Source organism: Prionailurus viverrinus, chromosome A2 (assembly GCF_022837055.1).
Source record: "Prionailurus viverrinus isolate Anna chromosome A2, UM_Priviv_1.0, whole genome shotgun sequence".
NCBI lineage: Eukaryota > Metazoa > Chordata > Mammalia > Carnivora > Felidae > Prionailurus > Prionailurus viverrinus.
In genome coordinates this window covers 120,286,943-120,308,492 of record NC_062562.1, presented here as the reverse complement: position 1 = coordinate 120,308,492, position 21,550 = coordinate 120,286,943, and the positions used below count along the sequence as shown (strand labels likewise).

At 46.5% G+C, this 21,550-nt stretch overlaps 1 protein-coding gene across 1 annotated transcript in view; it reads left to right on the top strand.

The window, feature by feature from the left end:
• Positions 1-262: 262 nt before the first annotated feature.
• JAZF1 (JAZF zinc finger 1) overlaps positions 263-21,550 on the top strand; it is a 350,047-nt gene continuing 328,759 nt past the window's right edge. Inside the window, exon 1 of the mRNA XM_047831423.1 lies at positions 263-604. Coding sequence (XP_047687379.1) covers positions 490-604 — 115 coding nt within the window. The 5' untranslated portion in view covers positions 263-489. The remainder of the gene's footprint in view (positions 605-21,550) is intronic.

The window sequence follows — 21,550 nt, the reverse complement described above, 5'->3', positions numbered from 1 at the left end:
TGCGTGTGTAATTAATAGATGTGTATATATCACGAATGTAATATACATAACCAAGGAAGCTCCAAACAGATTGCACGTATTACCAACTGTGAAGGGCAGGCCGAGAGAGATAAAGTTGGTGGCAGGAGCTCGCAGGTGAGGCCTCAGTCCAGGAACCGAGGTTGGGGCCGCACAGCTGTTGCCGCGCGCCCTGGTCCCTCCTCCCAGCTGCAGCGGCCTCACCCCCCACCCCCACCCTCCCCCCGCCGCTCCCGACGCCGCCGCCGCCGCCACCGCCTCCCCTCTGCCTCCCGGTCTCTCTACGCTCTCCTTCCATCGCCTTAGCCCACTCTCCCTCCGTCCCGTTCTCTCCGCTCCCCTCACCCCGCCTCTCTCCCCCTCCCCCAGCCCCTCCTCTCCTCACCCCACCCTGCCTCCCTCCCTCCCTCCCTCCGCCCGCCGGCCCGGCGCTCGCAGAGCCGACACCAGGGGGGCTCTCGATGTAGCACCATGACAGGCATCGCCGCCGCCTCCTTCTTCTCCAATACCTGCCGATTCGGGGGCTGCGGACTCCACTTCCCCACCCTGGCCGACCTCATCGAGCACATCGAGGACAACCACATCGGTAAATGGCCCGGGGGTGGGCGGGGGTGCCCGGCGCGCGGAAACTCCTGCCCAGGCGAGAACCCCAGAATGGCCAGGGGTGGCCAGGAGGGAGGCAGGCGGCGGCGGGGCGGGAGGGTGTGTGCAAGCCCGGGGCGTGGGGGTGACGGGATGCGGAGGCGCGAGGTGCCTGGGGCGGGGGGGGGGGGGAGCGGGGAGCGGGCTCGGGTGGGGGAGGGGGGCGGGCGCCCCGAGGTGCCGGGGCCGGCGGGCGGCCGGGCTGGGGGATTCCGAGGGGCGTGCGCGCCGGCGGTGAAGTGGTGGGAGTGGGGGTGCGCCGCGGCGGGGGCTGCGGGAGGAGGGACCGGGCGGCGGGGAGATGCGGCGGCGGCGGGGCCGGGCGCCGGGGGAGGGGGCGCGGGGCGGAGGGCGCGGCTGGGCCGGGCGGCCGGCGCTGGGCTGGGGCGCGGAGTTAGTTGGCCCGGTGGTCCGGGCGGCCCGAGGCGCCGGGGGCGGCGGGGGGCGGGCGCTGCACGCCGCCCGCCGCTTCCGCCCCGGCTCGAGCTGTCAGGGCTCGGCGGCGGCTGCAGCCGCTGGGAGGTGGGAGCGGGGGGGCGGGGGTGGCTCCACCGCGGCAGCCATTCCGCTTCCTCCTCCCGCCGCCGCCGCCACTGCGTCCTGTCAGCGCGGGTTGCTAGGTGTGGTGCGTCGGGAGGGGGCGGGAGCCGGCGGCCGCGGGCGGAGGACGCCGCTCAAGCCCTCTCTCCCGGCGCCGCGGGGCTCGCTCGGCCCCGCCGGGGACGCGGGCCTGGGGGCCCTGGGCACCCGCCCCTGCCCTGGCCTGGCGCGGACGCCGGGGCGCTGCGGGCTGAGGTCCCGGGGGCGCCGGCGGGCCGCGCCCAACGCCCCAGGCCGGGCGGCCCCGGAGGCCCCTGCGGCTGTGTGTGCTGGAGAGCAATCCCCCGGGGCCGCGGCAGGGCATTTAAATGTGCCCCGGCTCTGAGATTTGCCTTTCAAATGGTGCTAGGCCCGAGGTGCGCCGGCTACGCCCGGGATCCGCGGCGGCGGCGGCGGCCTGCGCAGCGCCCGGGGCGTGGGGGACTCGGTGGCCGCGGGGGAGGGGGCCCCCCCGCGGGCAGGCCGCTTCCCTCCCTGCCCAGGACCCCGGGGCCCTTCAACAAGTCCTTGAATTCGCACAAGTCCTTGCACGCATTTCCGTACTCCTATCCGGAGTCCCTGCGAGGGGAGATGGGTCGGGCTCATCTGGCTCCGGCGGTCCAGCCACCTGCAGAAGGTGTGGCTGGCGCCCACGAATTGTCCCGTGTGGGCTGGAAGATGAGGGGACCGCGTGATGCCCCATCGGGGCTGTCTGATCCGGAGAACCTGTAAATTAACCCCAGAAAGCCCTTTCCAAATGAATGCTGTGGATTCAGCCATGTGGATGCAACTCACGTTCCTACAAAGTTGTGAGAATAAATCACGACTGCTGTGTTTATTTATGCACGAATAAAATGAGGCCGAGCCTTATGCTCTTTTGCTTGGTATAGTGCTTTCTCTTTGCACACAGTGGTGCTTAATAAGGGTTGAATGCTAGTTTAGCATGGGAAAAGAGGGGCAGGGGCTTCCGGGATGGGGAAGAATCATTGAAAATGTCTACCGAATGTCTTTAAAGAGATAATCCTGATGAGTAATTGTCCAGGTTTTGAAACTTACAAAGTTTTAAAACATCCACATGATAGTTAACGCCATTTCCTCCGATGGAGGTGTGAGATTAGGCAAGTTTTGGTAGTCTTAAAAGCAGGAGTTTAACAAATTTGCTGATTCATAGCATGATTAAATAGTCATAACCGCAGGTACTTTAAGGATAAATCAGATTTTTCATGATGAGCAGTTCAAAATAATAGTAAGACTTAAGTAATGCAGAGTTCCAATAGTACTTTTGTCAGTTAATTTACTTCCCTTGCTTTAATAATACATAGAAAACAATATACATAAGAAATATACATTATATAAATATATAAATAGATAATATTTCCCCACTTAGGGCTGTCATTGCATATCCCATTCACTTTCGCTAAGAGTTATTTCAGGATAAACTGTAATTAAGGTGAGTAATTAAATTTTTCCCACATTGCCTGCCTGCTTGGACTAGCTGGTTAAAAGAAAATATAAGTTTAAAATGTATTAAAGGCGGTTTTCCTTCTTGAGGATTTAGCTTGTAATCAATTAGAAGATGGTTTTAAATGGTTGGTGGATCAAAAAAGCTTTTTAAGGTTGCAGAAATTGTTGTTAGTATTGGGTAATCATTTTCCCAGAAGGCTAAAGGTTCTGTAAAGTTTTCTGAAACTCAGCTTTTAAGGGCCCTCCCCAAAGGGCTAGTTCTTTTCTCTTAATGAAAATATTGAAGAATTAAATTTATAACAATAGTTATGACTTAGGCACACTGTGTGGCAAGACTACCCATGACTGTACTTCGGAATTAGTTTAAAACCAGCCAACTTTATGGAAAGTAAATGCTAAAATGAACAAACACTTGAAATTCCCTGAATGAAGAGATGAACTTCAACTGTTGGGTGCCTCTATTGAGGAGAGGCCCCTTAGGGGGCTTTCAAAAACAGCCCTATATGCGCAAGTAAGAACTGACCTCAGGAAGAATAAAAACAACCTGATTAGTAGGCAGTGTCACATAAATACACTTGATGAAGGGTCTTGAGTGCAGATATAGCAGACCAAGCATTTAGTGAAAGCTCTGTGTGTATTGTTAAGTGGTATTTATTGTTTGCGGTTTGGGCTATAAGGTTTTGGAGGCAGATGTTTATTTTTCCTGATTGACTTACTGATTTCACGGCCTTGTTACTGAGTGGCCACATTAAAAAGATGCTTGAAAGGACTATTAAAAGATCTATGTTAATATTATCCTTCATTTTTGCGCGGAGCTTGTAGTTAGCGATCATGAGAGTACTAGAAATATGTTCAGGTAGTAGTTCCATTTTGGGGACCTTTCTGAGTTATTACTGTCTAAGCACTAGTCAAAATTCTTAAGCAATAATGCAGTGAAGACTTATGGGACTGTGGCGTGTTTCTCGCTTGACAGATTTTTCAAGGCCTTCAGTGCCCGAGGCCCGTAGTTTTCATTAAAATTGTATTTTTTAATTCAGATTAATTAAGTGCATTAAGTTTAGAATAGCTGTCTCTGTTCTGTTACATATGTACATGTAGCTCCTGTTTTTAACCATTTTCCTGTACCCATAGGAGAAAGGATTTGGGGCTATGTAGAGCCACGGGAAGTGTGATTTTTCACCGTCTTCTGTCTTAGCTCTCTCCTTCCTGGAGGAGTGCAGCACCTGTGTTCCAGAGTTTGTCCTTGCCTTTTTTTTTTTTTAATTTTTTCAATGTTTTTATTTATTTTTGAAGGAGAGAGAGAGAGCATGAGTGGGGGAGGAGCAGAGAGAGTGGGAGACACAGAACTGGAAGCAGGCTCCAGGCTCTGAGCTGTCAGCACAGAGTCCGATGCGGGGCTCGAACCCACAAACTGTGAGATCATGACCTGAGCCGAAGCTGGACGCTCAACCGACTGAGCCACCCAGGCACCCCCGTCCTTGCCTTTCATCGCTAGGTTGGTCCTGGAGCACCTGTCTCTGTGCTGAAGCCCTCCCCTCAACTTAAATTGCCTAGAAATCCCATAGCCCTGCAATTGTGAAGTGTTTCTCTATCAGCTTGCTCTCAATTCATTCATAGCCCAGCTCTGTTTCCTGGAGACGGGAAAAGCTGATCAAGATTTGTTTGCTTCTTACTGTGAGTAGGTACTTGAGTTTGTAGGAACACTCTTGACGTGCACATCCTGGATAGGTGAAGCTGAACTGGTAGCTAGGAATCTCAGAAACACCAAGGGCACTAAATTTAGCACTGAAGGTCAGTGTCATAGACTCATGAAATGCCTGCTCTGTCCATCCATGCATCCCAGTGCAGAGAAATCTTTTGGCTTTTGGTTTCAGAAAGGCAAGTATTTAATCATCCTTACTAGATTAAAAAAAAAAAAATGTTTATTTATTTTGAGAGAGAGAGAGAGAGTGCATGCCAAGTGGGGGGCGGGGGGGGGGGGCGGAAGGGCATAGAGAGAGGAGACACAGAATCCCAGCAGCACAGAGCCCTATGTGGGACTCGATGACGCAAACTGTGAGATCATGACCTGACCCGAAATCAAGAGTCGGACGCTTAACCAACTGAGCCACCTAGACGTCCCCGTTCTTACTAAATTTGATTATTTGGTATATTTGTAAACGTTCCTCTGCGTTTTGAATTTATTTATGTCATAATATTTAGCATCTGTTTTGTACCAGGCACAGTTCTAGGCTCTTGGTATTTTTTGGGGGGCAAAGATCCTCTGGGGAGTTTATTTTCTAGTGGTGGGAGATAGTCAGCAATGAGCAGAAGAATAAGTTAAGTAGGATGTTGGAAGGTGGTTAGCAGTATGGAAAAGAGAACGAGCAGGCTAAGGTGGATTGAGAGGAGGAATGGTTAGCATTTTTAATTGGCTGGTCAGGACAGGCTTCACTGAGAATGAGAAGCTAAGAGGTAAGCCAAAACCTTGCCAGAAGGGAGGAAGTTAGCCATGAGGACACGAGGGGAACATCAAGGTCTAGGCGGAGGGAACAGACAGTGTAAAGGCCCCGAGGCAGACCACACCTCTTAAACTGTAACACAGAAATCTGACCCAATTCTGTTATTCTTGTTACTAAACTAGCGGCTCATTTAGAACTTTCCTCAGATGTTAGGAGCCTCAGCTTTGCTGTTGTTGACTCAGATTTTTCTGTAGAGGCCCCATTAGGAGATGAAATATTGTTGACCTAGTGACTCACTGTAGCTATGACTTGGTGGTTCTTGACCCTGAATGTCAGCAGGTTTCTTGTGAGTTTCTACTTGTTAGTTTCCTCATTTCCAAACCCAAGGTAAAAAAAATCCATGCTGCTTCACGTCAGATGGTAGATTTGTAAACCATCTAATTAGTAGAGATCAAAGTCCTTAGAAAGAAAAATAAGGTAGTTACTGTACTACCCGTAGTGTAGAATTGGGTTCCAACAAAATAGTAAGCATTTGCATTATCTTCTTAAAACGGCACCCCAGTATACTAAATAAATGGGTATGTAATAGGTTAGTAAGCCCTTATTATCCCCACTAAAGTAGCTCTGAACTCTTTTTTAAAAAAAAATTTTTTTTTTCAACGTTTATTTTTGGGACAGAGAGAGACCGAGCATGAACGGGGGAGGGGCAGAGAGAGAGGGAGACACAGAATCGGAAACAGGCTCCAGGCTCTGAGCCACCAGCCCAGAGCCCGACGCGGGGCTCGAACTCCCGGACCGCGAGATCGTGACCTGGCTGAAGTCGGACGCTCAACCGACTGCGCCACCCAGGCGCCCCAAGTAGCTCTGAACTCTTGAAGGGAGGATCATCTGAGGGGTAGCATAGTGAACCTGCTTGCCTGGGTTTGAATATTCACCTCTGACACTTGTCAGCCATTTGACCGTGGACAAATGGCTCAGTGACACTGTGCCTCAGTTTCTGCCTCTGTTTAATGAAGACAATAACAGCACCTACCCCATGCAGTGGCTGATGAAGATTAAGTGAACTAGCCTGTGTAAAGTACTCATTTACAGCACAGTCAGCCAATTTCTTTTGCATTTTGTGTATTTACTAAATGAGTATGTTTGCAATCCTACTGTGAAAGTCTACGTTCGAGGTGAACAGAAGGTGGGTTGTGTCTACCTACAACCATGTGAAATCGTCAGGCCTTTCCCAGGAAAGGTTGAAAATGGGAAATGGGAAGACATCCAATCGTCCAGATTGGGGTCGAAGGCTCTGGCCACTTTCTGTTCTTCGTGGCCAGAGGTACTTCAGATGCTGGCAAAGGCCTTTGCCACTGTGGACTGGAAAGTGGTGTCAAGGCCAGTGGCTTCCAACATGGCCTTTCCTTGTGGCCTGTTTTTATTTGGAAAAAGCCAGGACTAGAAAGAGGCACTGTGCTTGGAGCTTGTGGGCACATTCCCATGAGGACATTTCCTGTGGGGGGGGAGGAATGACTGAATGACTAAATGAATGAATGAAAGGCTTGTCACTGCCTGCCCTGCTCTTTGCCTACACCTTGTGGCTTGGCGGTGCAATGCCCTGTTACTCCCTCCCACGGTTCACAAGAAGGTCCCAGGTACAGAGCCAGGCAAGGTTTCAAGTGCATGCGTGTGCATGCGTGTGCATACGTATCACACGCTGTGTGGAGGAACCCTAAATCCAAAACTTCACAGCATTCTCCGAAATCGTTTTTCCATTTAGCCGGTTCTCACCTCTAAATAGTCAAATCACCCTTTATGGGACGTTGCTAGTGAACATTCTCTCTCCTAAGTTTCACAAGCTTCTGATTGTTTTCTTGTTGTAGCGTCCATGTTTTTTGATGTGTGACTGAGATGCACAGACAGAAAAACTGCCTGCAACTGATTGACTGGGTTGACAAAAGCCTCCGTATGTGGAAAATAGCTTCCTTTAGAATGCGTCTATTTTGGAGACCTCTCCCACTGTGACAATACTAGAGATATAAACTGATGGCGATGCTTCCCACTGATGACAGTGAAGAAGCCTCAAGGCTACAGCAGGCTGGTGACTCTTGATGCAGGGGGCTTTCCTTGAACTGTCTGGAAGCCGAAGGTCTTGTGTTTAAGACTGAGATCTGAGAGACAGGACAGTTATCAGATCCCTTAAAAATCCTCCCTAATTTGTAGGGGCCCCTGGGTGGCTCAGTCGGTTGAGCGTCTGATTTCGGCTCCGGTCATGATCTCGCAGTCTGGGAGTTCGAGCCCCGCGTCGGGATCTGTGCTGACAGCTCAGAGCCTGGAGCCTGCTTCGGATTCTGTGTCACCCCCTCCCTCTGCCTCTCCCCCGCTTGTGCTCTCTCACTCTCTCTCTCAAAAATAAATAAAGTGTAAAAAAATAAATAAAAAATCCTCCCTTTTTTCCAGCTTTTGCTGTCAGGACAAGAACCATACCCCACAATTCTTTATATTGCCTCTCTCCCACCCCCTTCTTATCCCTGCCCTCAGACCTTGACCGTGCTGATAGGGCCTGTGTACTACTGAAGTTGCTGGATTTCAGATAATACGTTTTGTTTCATGATGAGGCAATAGATTTGTTCCATGTTGACCTCGCTCAAGTGTTGAATGGCACACGTTGTTTATTTAGAATCTGAAAATCAGAAACTGCAAATGCCAGAAATTTGTTGGAAAAAAAACAAGCCTTTCATTTAATGTGCGAAATCAGTTTAAAGAAAATTATATTTTCCCCTTGCACTAAGCACTGGAATGTTGCAGTCATTTTCACCTATTATTTATTTTTTTTAAAAGGCCAGCTGCAAGCAGGGACCACATTAATGGATATTCTCTTTAAGGATGAAGGCTTCCCAGTAGCTCTCTCTCCACTTTGGCAGGAGTCAAAGTGACTCTTCTTGGGTCACTGACTACAGACTCTCTGTCCAGCATTGATAGTCTCCAAATGGCCAGAGTGGCCCTTGTCTGGTTCACCCACTGGCCTCCTAAAGGAAGCCCTGTTCATTGTCTGCCAGGCTATAATGGTGACTTTCTTCTGAGATGGATCTCTTGAAGGGACAAGATCTGGACGCCATGTCGTTAACATGGAACGACTCACTGTCTCTTTGATATTATATAGAGAGTTATGTATCTATATAGACATACTATATAGATAAATGACACATATAACATGTAAAATACATATATGTGTATACTACATATCTGAATATATTTATGTGTGTGTGTGAATATCTCCACACCCACATGTGTGTACATATATATGTGTGTGCATATATTTATATGTATGTACATAATACATATATACATTTATTTTTTATTTATTTTTAAAAAAAAATTTTTTTTTTCAACGTTTATTTATTTTGGGGACAGAGAGAGACAGAGCATGAACGGGCGAGGGGCAGAGAGAGAGGGAGACACAGAATCGGAAACAGCCTCCAGGCTCTGAGCCATCAGCCCAGAGCCCGACGCGGGGCTCGAACTCACGGACCGCGAGATCGTGACCTGGCTGAAGTCGGACGCTTAACCGACTGCGCCACCCAGGCGCCCCCATATATACATTTATATTATACATATACTTGCTCTCTTTCTGACTCCGTCAAAATCACTATGTATAGTGGGGACTGCCGCACACATTTTTGAGTATTTACTGTATGTTTGTACTTGAGACAGTACTTCCTGTCACCAAGGAGTTGAAATTTATTTGGAGAGACTAGATATGTACGGACTGAGATAAACAATGAGTAATAGTAAGGACCACAGAGGCAGATTTATTATGAAGCCAATGAAGGTCAAGCCCCAGGGCCCCGCGCTTGGACAACACGTGTTTTATCACGTCTGAATACATTACCGGGATCCACACAGTCCTTTCCAAGATCCTGGAGGAGCCCTAGCAGTGTGCGATCGTGGGATCGTAGCTTGTAAAATTTGAACAAATAAGATTAGCAGCGGTTGGTTGAAGTTTTTCTTTTCCACTCTGACATCCCTCCTGTCACCTATCTCCTTGGGTCCAGTGACATCGGGATACAGCTAGGGGGAAGTCGAATTGGGGACACACTTAGCTTGGGCGTAATGGTACATATTTCTGTGATTCATGGTCATCTCTGTGTCTAGTGAAGTTATTCCTAGCCACCTGCATATGGGAGTCACTTCCCAGGAACACTGCCCACTGTGCCAGCCCGCCTGGGGCCCTCCCCCAAAGGGGCAGGGGCGGCCGGAGGAAGTATTGCAGTATGAATGTGTACTCTGACATCTACCAGTAGGAATTAGTTTGAAATGTATGGAGCCAGAAGCTAGTCTGGAAAATTCTTGTGTTTGTTAAATGTGTAAAGTTCTAAGCAGGGAGTTCGTTTCTTATCTAAGGGTGGTTAGGTGGGAAGTTCCTTTTGTTAGGAATATACTCCGTGATGCAATATAATATATATGTATAATATTTATAGTATACATATATATATATAGTATGTTTGTATATACTTATATATATTTATATATCATAAAATTATATATAATTATATATAATGCAATGTGAGGTATACGTGTACATTTATAAATGCACTATGTTTTTTATGGAAATTCTGTGTTTAAGTTTCTTGCTTTTTTGACACAAGTGCATCTGTATCGACAACAAAGAATATTGACAACAAACTGGCTAATGAGTGTCATCAACACAGAATATTTGGAGTCAGTCAATGCACAAGAAAACTTGAAATGCCCTGAATTCTTATGGCTCGTATATGAAAGGAAATAAAAGTGTTCACAAATTTGACAACGATCCAAAAAACTTCTATGGCATTACTAATAAGGAGCCGTGAGGCAGAAAGTAACTTTTCTGAATTATCAATAATTAAAAATAAGTATGGATCACCCACACTTGAGGAAAGAGTGATTTATAGAAAATACTAATGTCCTCATAGGGAATGATATTAACATAAATCATTGTTCTATGAGAAGTAATCGAAGAACATGAAGCCCAAAAGAAATATATACAGCAGTGTGTCAGGTGGTTAATTCATTACTGGTTTCTTGTTCCGGATTTTGTGATGTTTTGGTAATTAATGGTAGCTTTAAAAATTTTGCATTGTGTTGTGATTTCTTAATCTAAATAAATGATAACTTTTGTAATAATTTTGTATTTGTAACTTTTTTTTTTTTTCCCATAAAGAGGGTCTAAGTCTACCAGCCTCACAAAGCATGGATCTATTTCTTGAACCCAGTTAGGGAGTCACTACCCTGTGCCAAAGACTGTATTAACCAATTTTCGCACAATATTTATTTATTTTAATGTTTCTTTATTTTGAGAGAGAGAGAGAGGTGCACACGGGAGGGGCAGAGAGAGAGAGAGAGAGGGAGAGGGAGAATCCCAAGCAGGCTCCACACTGTCAGTGCAGAGCCCTACGCGGGGCTTGAACTTCTGAACCGTGAGATCATGACCTGAACCAAAATCAAGAGTTGGATGCTTAACCAACTGAGCCACCCAGGCACCCCAATTTTCATACAATATTTAATTTACCCTCACTGTAAGCCTATGAAATAGTACCCCATCCTAGGAGTACTTCCAATTTGGAGTTAAATATGCTACTGTATTAGTTAAATACCTTATCTAGTGAGATACGAACCAGAATGTTTATTTTGGTAAGATTATAAAACAGAAATATTTTCCTGCAGGACAGAAAGCCTCTCCCACCTCAGATAGGTGCATCGTTGTAGTTGGCTCTTCCCCCTTTGTCCCGTAGTGCCTGCCTGCCATACTCCATGGTAACCACTTGTAAACTTTGCCTCCCGCCAAAACACAGCCCCTTCCTGGTGGCTGGGCCTGCTCATCTTCCTAGGCTCTTCCTCAAGATGTGTTTTCAGAAATGAAATGCGAACGAAAATTGAGAAGTGCTTTGGACTGTGAGAAGAATAAGTTGCAGGGGTAACCTGGGGCGGTGAAAAACATCTTGGAAGCATTCATATGTGAGGAATGATATATTTACGTGTTTGTAGGTATATATTTATGGGAGCCATGCAAATACCAGTTAGTCCAAGGCAGTTTATATTAAGGAAATTTGAAGAAGACTTTCTTTTTTTTTTTAAGGAGATTTGGAAAAAAAACCCATGTCTTTATTTTCGCACTTGGGAACTGAACTTGGTTAGGCCTGTTCCACGTTGAGACTATTAGGAAGCTTCGTTGAATTATTTCTTGCCTTAGCTACAATATTTGGTTGCCTAGAACATTCTAGGGCTTCAACAATGCTAGGACAAAAGTGTACCTTGCTTCCTCTCACCTCTCTGCTAGGGCAGTTTGGTATATAAAGGAGGCGGGGGGGGGGGTGTGGGGTGGGGTGGGGAGTCGCTTGGCTTGTGAAGCTGGACAGAACTGGATTTTGAATCTTGAGTCCATCTACCTTTTAGCTTTTCGGGGACAATTCTGACAGTCTTCTTGTTTGTATCAAATAGTAACAATATCTACTGTTTAGGAAGCACCTACTAGTGAGGCACGGGCTAATTGCTTTTGATGTATTGCTTCAGAATGGCACATGAGTCCCATTTGACACTAGATACAGACCGAGACATAGAGCAAATAACATAGCATGAAGCACATAGCCAGTCAAAGGCTCAGGGGAGTGTGGGGTAGGCTTTGCTCTCAGGTGTCCTCCTATTCCTTAGTACCTGCTCTATACAGCCTAAGCTGTGCCCTTGTACAAGATATTTACATTCTAGGGGAGCCCGGATGGCTCAGTCGGTCAAGTGTCCAACTCTTGATTTCGGCTCAGGTCACGATCTCACGGTTCGTGGGGTCGAGCCCTGTGTCGGGCTCTGCACTGACAGTGCGGAGTCTACTCGGGATCCTGTCTCCCTCTCTCTCTTCGCCCCTCCCTCACTTGCACTCTCGCTCTGTGTCAAAAATAAATAAAGTTAAAAGATACTTACATTTTAATAGAAGGCCCTTGTATACCTGAGTGCTTGATGACGTACAGAAGAAAGGTTGGATTTCCAAAGAGAGCAGTGTGGGGAGATGCTTGGATGCCTGCCTTCTGGTAGAACTAGAAATGTTTCCAGACTCCTGGAGTTTACAGTGGTTGGAAGGGTCCACGAGCATCCCATTGAGCATCCCATCGTCGCAATCACGACGGAAATAATAAGTCAGCAGTTTTAAAGTGGTTGCAATTACCGTATTGTCTGAAGGTGCTAACTGGTTTCCCCTCCCTCACGGATCCTTATTTACCTGGGGTAGGGAACTCCCGAGAAACATAATACCTAACACTGCACACACAAACTTCTGACTCCAGATCTCCAAATTAAAGCATTGGCATTATGGTCACGTGTGTGAATTTAAAGTTGTGTTTGGACCGGTTATCACACAACGGGACCCGGTCGTAAACACTGTGAATTTAGAGCCAAAGCCCTAGTCGTCCTGGGTGTGCTTAAGAGCCCTTTCTCCCGGACACTTCCCTGGTGTCCTTTCCCGAGAGAGCACGTTTTTAGGTCATATTACTCCATCACCAGGCCTTGAACAGCTGGCACAGCAGCACATCTGGACTTAGAATTGACGCACCAGTTTTTTCTTACCTAAATCATCCCGTGAAAGCCTCTCGAATGCTAATTTAGCTGCCTGATTGTCAGTACCTGGTGTAATTATCTAAGTAATGGCAGAAACAGGGAAATCTGTAAAGACGTATTTGTACAGCTTACTGTTAAGTAAACTGAACACCATGATAATAAGCATAAATAAGCCTATATTATGCCCGTGCTTCTTCAGGCATCAAACATCAAATGAAGGAAACGGGGTTTTGGAGTTTCTTTGCAAGCTCGGTAGGTGTTACAGAAAGCCTTCACCTCAGAAATTCTAGATTAACTTTTTCCAGGCCCCTCCTTTCCTCTGCTGTTCTCACTTCATTGAGATAATGGACAGGCTGGTGGACTGTGGACTAAAATACCTCTTCAGGACTCAGCAGATATCACACGGGCATTTCATCGGCCCCAAGCACTCTATAGATAGTTTCAATTTCAGATCTTTACCGAGGAGATCTTTTGATAGGATATTTTTAACACTAGACATCTGGAGTCTGGCACCGACTCTTTGTTTGACAGTGTGTGCTTTAATATGTCTCAATGTTCTGCCTGAGCTGGAAACTCCCTTTTGTACGTTGGCCTCACTTCAGCACTTCCAGGGGCCCACACCAAAATATTTGTTGTTTAAAATGTGTGAACACCAGACAGGAAATTTGGCTAAGAGCTACTAAGTTATGTGCACATTTCACATTAGATGTTGGAAGAAAGAAATAACATTTTGTCAAAACCCAGAAAAGTGAAGGGCATCTTACATGTCGACGTAACCTATGTTGCAAAGTAAGGAGAATTCTTCTTATCCGTGGCTTGTGGCAATCAGTCTTTTTAATTTATGAGTCCCTGTGTGACAACGTGAGTTGTCCTCAGAGTCACATGGGTGAACCCGGACAAAATAAGGACAGCTGGCTCCACCCCCAGAGCTTATGATGTGATTGACCTGGGGTGAGCTGGGTCTGAGCCCTTGTCAAAGTAGATTCTAATTTGTTGTCAAAGTTGGGAACCCGTTGGTTCCCACTGATGGAGTCACTAGCATTGCGAAGATTGTGGATTTTTAAAAAAAGGAATAACACTTTTAAAGAGGTGTGACCTTTTGGGGTTTCCATTCTATAGCTGCAGTTTTGAGTTTGACTGGAGGCAAGCGTTGAACGTAGAGCAGGTTTAAAAAAAAAACACAACTTTTTTTGGTGTGCCTGGGTGGCTCAGTCGGTTAAGCGGCCGACTTCGGCCCAGGTCATGATCTCGCGGTCCGTGAGTTCGAGCCCCGCGTCGGGCTCTGGGCTGATGGCTCAGAGCCTGGAGCCTGTTTCAGATTCTGTGTCTCCCTCTCTCTGACCCTCCTGCGTTCGTGCTCTGTCTCTCTCTGTCTCAAAAATAAATAAACGTTAAAAAATTTAAAAAAAAAAACAGCAAACTTTTTTTTCTGTTATGTTTATTTATTTTGGAGCGAGAAAGAGACAGCATGAGCAGGGGAGGGGCAGAGAGGGAGACCCAGAATCCGAAGCAGGCTCCAGACTCTAGGTTCTGACCTGTCAGCCCAGAGCCCGATGCGGGGCTTGAACCCACGAACGTGAGATCATGACCTGAGCCAAAGTCGGATGCTTAACCGACTGAGCCACCCAGGCACTCCGAGCAGTTTTGAATATGGGATACCATCTCAGATGTGTAGTTAGAGCAGAAATGCCTAAGCTGCAAAACCTGTGTCCTCAACTTCTCAAACTTCATGCCCTTAGGACACAGTGTGTGTGTAAAGTGACGAAGTTCAACCTACTTGGGAGTGGTGGGGACTCTGGCCAACTAAAGAGAGCCCTTGCTTTGCTTACAAAGAGGACTACTACTCACCTCCAGCCCCGTGCTGTCATGTTGGAGTGCGGGCCATTGTTGACAGATCCTTGTTGTCCTTATTAGAGGCTAAGAACTATGATTTTTTTATACGAAATATATCTTATATTGGTTTGCAACCAGTACAGATGGTTTTAAAACACTGTGCAAGAAAACTCTTCCACCGCCGCTGATCACCGTCTTTAATAAGATACTGATGATAGGCCATGTGTTTTAATGGAATACGTATAAATGCTGAGATGCACAGTAAACTTTGAAGACCATTGTTTCCAGCAAAGAAGCTATACGGACTACCGCAGGTGTATCACTTCTCGGCCTTTTGGCTAAGATCAAGTGCAGACTACCGCAGGTGTAATGGAATTGTAGCTTATGATTTTGTTTTGTTTTTTAATTGCCATTTCTTTTCAGGAAATGGTTAGCTGTTTTTTTTTAATGAAAACTTTGTGATGTCAAGTTTTCTTTGATACCAAATTCTAAAAAAATGAGCCTTAATCCTTAAAGTATATTAGGATCATTATTTGGGTGCATTTCCCTCCCCCTGGGGAAAAAAAGCAGGATCACTCAAATACTCTATCCTGGGTGTTTTCATCATGGCAAAAGGATGATTTCAAGTGGATGAATTGAGCACCAGGTCCCTGAGAAGCCAGAAGGAAACTTAGAGGTCGTCTAGTCCAACTAGCTAATTCCACAGATGAAGAAGCCCAGGAGGTTAAAGTCATGAGTGGGCGAGAGTGCTTGGTCAAGAGGAGTAGAGAATAGCAGTAGAACAGTGGTCCAGCCTGTGGTTGCTGGAAGCTACTTACCTCACTGGGGATCCTGACTTTTCCTCAGTCAAGTATGTAACCTCTCTGTGGCTCCTTGTTTTTCATCTCTAAAATGGGGTGCCTGGGTGGCTCGGTCGGTTAAGCGACCAACTCTTGATTTCGGCTCGGGTCATGGTCTTAGGTTCGTGAGTTTGAGCCCCGCACCGGGCTCTGCGCTAACAGCACGCGGAACCTGCTTGGGATTCTCTCTCTCCCTTTCTCTCTGCCCCTCCCATGTGCTGTCTCTTGCTCGCTCTCAAAATCAGTAAATAAACTTAAAAAAAAAAAAAAAGTAAAACGGAAATAATAGTACGTATCTCAAGCTTTTGTGAGGTACCACTTCTATTTGGTGTATTAGCTGTTGGAACTCTGGTGAATTCTGAAGAGAAGAAAGCTCTCTAGGTAGCTCCCTTCATTGCCTTCCGGAGGAAGCCATGCTGGAGGCTTTACTGGGGAGTGGGTAGGCAGGACTGCCCTGAACCCTACCAGCTGTGTGACCTTGGCCAAGGATATTTAACTTGTCTAGACCTCAGCTTCTGTCCGATAAAGATAGTATTTATCTCAGAGTGCGGCTATGAGGATTAAATTAAAACATGCATACGAAGGGCAGCTAAGGAAGCATCCTGTAAATATTAACACCGATATTATCGGACCATCTTCTCGCATCCATGGTGCCTGCTGCTGGTGCCACATTCCTCAGATTCTTCTGTCCTCTTTATGTTTCCATAATATGATGGAGGAAGACTCAAAATAACGTTACACATTCCTGTTTTTTGTTAAGCGTTTTTACTTTGAGAACTTTGATTTCCCTGGTCGAGTTTTGGTTGGTGTTTGTAGAAGTCATACTGAGTGGTCGTAGGAATCCACGAGCTGTTAAAACATTCCACACACAAATTCTTGCTGTTTCAAAATATACCAGCCTTAATTTAGTATTGTTTATCCAGATTTAAGTTTTTGAGACGTTAGATCACGTGATTAGAAAAATGCTTCCATATTTGATAAATATAATTTTGCAGTTAGGAGAAAAGGCATTTTAAGAGTCTAGACAGGTTTATTAAGCTATATAAACAGAAAACATAATTTTTTCATGTTGTACCAACTAAGCAGTGGAAAAATAGGGCATGATTTTGTATGCATTGTTTGTAAAGGTTTATTGTGAATCATTCGGAAGGATTTGTAGGGCTTTTATGAAGCAATCCAAGAACACGACTATAGGAATCTAACCAAATGCTGTGCTCTCCTGGTCGAGTGGCTGTGCACCTCTTTAAGAACCGTCCTTGAAATGTCACATACTCAAATGCTGGAAGCTTCTCAGGGAAGTTCTGAGATAGGCCTTGTTTTAGAAGGTCGAGGGGCAATAGTTGAGTTGTGTACTGATTGCAGAGAATATTTAACTTCTTTGTTTCTAAGTGGTACTTGACAATGATTGAAATATTTTTCAGTCCTATAGAACAGACTTACAATGCCTTTCCCCCTTAAAGAGTGTACTGGGATTTGATACACTTAAGCAGCTGGTCCAGGCTTATGTGACTTCTCAGTAGTTGGATAAGAAAATGGCTTGGGGACGTCTGGGGGGCTCAGTCGGTTAGGCATGGGACTCTTGATTTCAGATTGGTTGTGATCTCACAGTTCGCAAGCGTGAGCCCCACCTCCGGCTCCACGCTGAGAGTGTGGGGCCTGTTTGGGATTCTCTCTCTCTCTCCTCTCTCTGCTCTTCCCCTGCCTGTGCATGTGTGCACGTCTCTCTCTCTCTCTCAAAATAAATAAACTTAAGAAAATATGGTTTCCAACTCTATTGCTGAGGGTCCTTTTAGTTATTTTCCTTCTCCATCCCCATGGATTCTATGTATTAAAAGATTTTTGTCTAACAAACTGATTTAATAAGTAATTAAATGTTTTCTTTCTTTTTTTTTTTTCATGCAGCAACTTCTAAAACTCCCAGTTTATGTATTTAGTAAATATTTCTTGCGTGTGAACCCTACGGGCACTCTCCAGGAGCTGGGGCATGGTAGTGAACTACACACAGTCCACGCTCATGGGAGAAGCAAGAAAAAATACAAACACATAAGAACTTCAAAGTCATAATGCTGTGAGGAGAAAATAGAGTGAGTCGAAGAGAGAGGGTGAGAGGCCTGTTTGAGATAAGGTAGCTTGGGCTGGCCCCCGAGGGGGAGGCGTCTCCAAAGGGACCTGAATGAAGTAGGGGCATGAAGGAGCCATTTGGGTCTGTGGGGGAAGAATGTTCCAGGCAGCAGAAGGACCAGCAAAGACAAAGGGCCAGAGCAGGCGTGTCTGTATGTTTGAGCAGCAGCAAGGAGGCTGATGTGGTGGGAGGAGACGGAGAAAGGAAGACCGTGGTGGGGAATAGGGTTGGAACCATTGGCATCCACCTGTAGACCTATGTATCAGCTAGTGTCACCAAATGGAATTAAAATAATTCCAGTCACGGGGCGCCTGGCTGGCTCAATCTGTGGAGCACGCGACTCTTGATCTTGGGGTCATGAGTTCGAGCCCCACATTAGGGAGTAAATTGTACTGAAAATTTAAAAATCTTAAAAAAAAATTAATTCCGGCTCCAAATGACATGGAATGTTGTGCAGCTTCATTATGGTTATCGTTTCCGCTATGCTTTCTGTAACTTTCAAATCACTCAAGGACCCCGTTGTTGCCTGCAAAGTGCCCTATAGAGATCTGGGAAACTGGCCTCTAGATCTCTTCACATCTCATTTGCTTGCACATCTCATTGGAATTTTTGTTCAATCCCCAAAGTCTCATTCGTATTTCAAAACCTATATTGAAATAAAAATTCTGGACTAATTCATTTGGCTGATGTAATTCAGGTAGCGTGTGCTATTTTATCTTGAAGTGGGAGTGAAAACCAGGCTTATCAGTAATCATGATGCATGAAAAAGTCCTGTTTGGTGCAGTTCCTAAACTGTGGGGACCTACAGATTTCTTTAAAAAATGTTTTTCACGGGGTGCCTGGGTGGCGCAGTCGGTTAAGCGTCCGACTTCGGCTCAGGTCACGATCTCGCGGTCCGTGAGTTCGAGCCCCGCGTCGGGCTCTGGGCTGATGGCTCAGAGCCTGGAGCCTGTTTCCGATTCTGTGTCTCCCTCTCTGCCCCTCCCCCGTTCATGCTCTGTCTCTCTCTGTCCCAAAAATAAATAAACGTTGAAAAAAAAAATGTTTTTCAGGAGCTTTGTGAAATCTTGCATAGATTTTAGTGATAGGAGTGTTACCAGAATCAGGGGGTGGGGTGGGGAGGCTGTGGGGAGGAGAGACGAGACAATGGTCTTGACAATAGTAACTTAAAACATACTGACAGAAGGACAGAAGAATTACTGAGGGAGATTAGAGAGACCATGAGCCTGAAGATACTATTTTACCGTCAGTACCCTTTTTATTCCGAAATTGTAGTATTTCACGTATGTCTTCTGTGAAAAATAGCTTCTGGTTTCCTACGTCTGCATCGTATGGGAAGATGTTAGCATAAACATTTCACAGTCAAAATGAGCTTTTGTTTTTATTGAGGGTCTGTGAACCCATCTACGACACTCTAACCTGCCAGGATCTTCGTTCCAGTAGTCGAGAAATGGCGTGTCTTGGGTGACAGGGTGCCTGTGCGGTCCAAGAGAAAAATCAAAGAGCGTGCGTTGCCCGGAAATCCGTAGATGTGTACCTGTAATTTAGCCTTGCCAGTTGATATAAAATGGTGATGCCATTGGTCAGCTGCGGGCACGATAATGCAGCATCACAAGTGATCCCCAAACTCAGTGGCTCTCACGGTAGGCAGTTGTTCCCACGCTGTCTGGTCTGCAGAGGGATTCAGCTGAGTGGTTCTGCTTCAGGTTGCCAGTTGACTGGTCCGCTGCAGGTTGGGCACAGGGTAGCTGACGTGTTCATTTTAGAGACCAGGCCGAAGGGGCAGCAGCTCCTAGTTTCATGCTCTCCTCATGGCGAACCACAGGAGCACACGTGCCACACCAGTCGTGGAAGCTTACTTAAAGACCTCTATCAAGAGAACTGGGAGGTATCAGGCTGGGGGAAGTAAGTCAGTCAGAGAAGGACAGATACCATGTGTTTTCACGCAAGTGTGGGTCCTAAGAAACTAACAGAAGACCACGGGGGAAGGGAAGGGGAAAACAATAGTTACAAACAGAGGAAGGGAGGCAAACCATAAGAGACTCTTAAATACAGAGAGCCAACTGAGGGTGGATGGGGGGGGTGGGGGACAGGGGAAAATGGGTGACGGGGGCACGGAGGAGGGCATTTGATGGTCTGAGCACTGGGTGTTGTATGTAAGTGATGAACCCCAGGAAACTACCCCCAAATCCAAGAGCACAGTGTCACACTGTATGTTAGCCAATTGGACAATAAATTATATTTAAAAAAAAAAAAAAATAAAATTATGCCATCAGAAAAAAATAAAAAACTCAAGACCTCTACCATGTTACGTCCATCGTGTTCCTTTAGCCAAATCAAGTCGTGTGACCACGCACAGAATTGATAGAGCAAGGGAGGGGTAGGGATGTGAGTAAACAGTAATCCATTACCACAGAGGTCATTTATTGGAAATAGAAAAAGTCCATGGGCGCCTGGGTGGCTCTGTCAGCTAAGTGTCCAACTCTTGTTTTCAGCTCAGGTCATGATCTCAGGGCTCCTGAGGTTGAGCCCTGCATCAGGCTGTGCGCTCATGTAGTGCAGAGCCTGCTTGGGATTCTCGCTCTCTGCCCCTCCCCCATTTGCATGCACATTCTCTCCCTCTCTCTCTCTCAAAATAAGTAAGCATTTTAGAATATGCAATAAAAAAAATAGAAAAAGTCCAGAAGGATTTGAAATTTACAGAGAGAAATTTGCCCTACAGTGATTCTAATCCTATATAAACATGAGATTGCTGTCTCTACACCTTCCAGAGAGTGTGAGAGCCATACATTGGGACTAATGAATAAGCATTGGGGCGCCTGAGTGGCTCGGTGGATTAGGCATCGGACTTTGGCCCAGGTCATGATCTCACCGTCCATGGGGGTCAAGCCGTGCGTTGGGCTCTCTGCTGTCAGTGCAGAGCCTACTTCAGATCCTCTGTCTCCCTCTCTGCCCCTCCTCCACTTGCATGTGCACGTGCGAGCACGCGCTCTCTCTCAAAAATAAACATTTTTTAAAAAGAAGGCATGGGGGCGCCTGGGTGGCGCAGTCGGTTAAGCGTCCGACTTCAGCCAGGTCACGATCTCGCGGTCCGTGAGTTCGAGCCCCGCGTCGGGCTCTGGGCTGATGGCTCAGAGCCTGGAGCCTGTTTCCGATTCTGTGTCTCCCTCTCTCTCTGCCCCTCCCCCGCTCATGCTCTGTCTCTCTCTCTGTCCCAAAAATAAATAAACGTTGAAAAAAAAAATTTAAATAAAAAAATAAAAAGAAGGCATGGATAAACATTGCACACAGGGAAATGAAGTCTTAAAGTAAAAATAGGGGTGCCTGGCTCAGTTGATAGAGCGTGTGACTCTAAATGATTTCTCCTTAGTCACAAAAAAACAGAGGAATCTCCTTCTCTGGTTAGGGAGGAATCTTTTCCATTCTGAGATTACGTAAGAATCCAAAGACTTTAATTTGGGGGGCCCCATGTGCCCGTCTTATAAGTTCCTGAGCTGTGTGGCAAGGCTGGGAAGGTTGGGGACCCTACCTATGAGGCCCTTTCCCAGCACAGAGAGCTTCAGAGAAGCTTTGGGACTACCTTATGGCTGGATCGTGTGACCTTTCTCTTCCCCCCAGTTCTGAGCCAGTGTCCCAGGGGATGGAAAACGGCTGACCTGTCAGTTGGAAACCTCCTTTCCCTCCACCTCCTGGGGGCTCAGGGAGTGGTTCCTGGTACCAGACACCCCCCCCCCCCACCCCGGTTCTGGTTGAGCCGCTCTGTGACTTTGGGCAACGTTTGAAAGTACAATTTTCTCACTTGCAAAATGAGAAGTATGGCTGATAATGTAATGCTCCCTTATTATCTGGTGCGACAGGTACTACAGACAACATTCCAGCATTGTTATTTCAGCATTTCTGTTTCTCTGCACTAGATTGTGAGCCCCCGAAAGGCATGATTCATGGCTCTGTGTTTCATCTCTGTGTCCCCATTCCGCAATAGCACTAAGTTTACGATGTAGGAACGTAAACTGATACCCACTGAATTGTATCCAGGCAAGTTACCC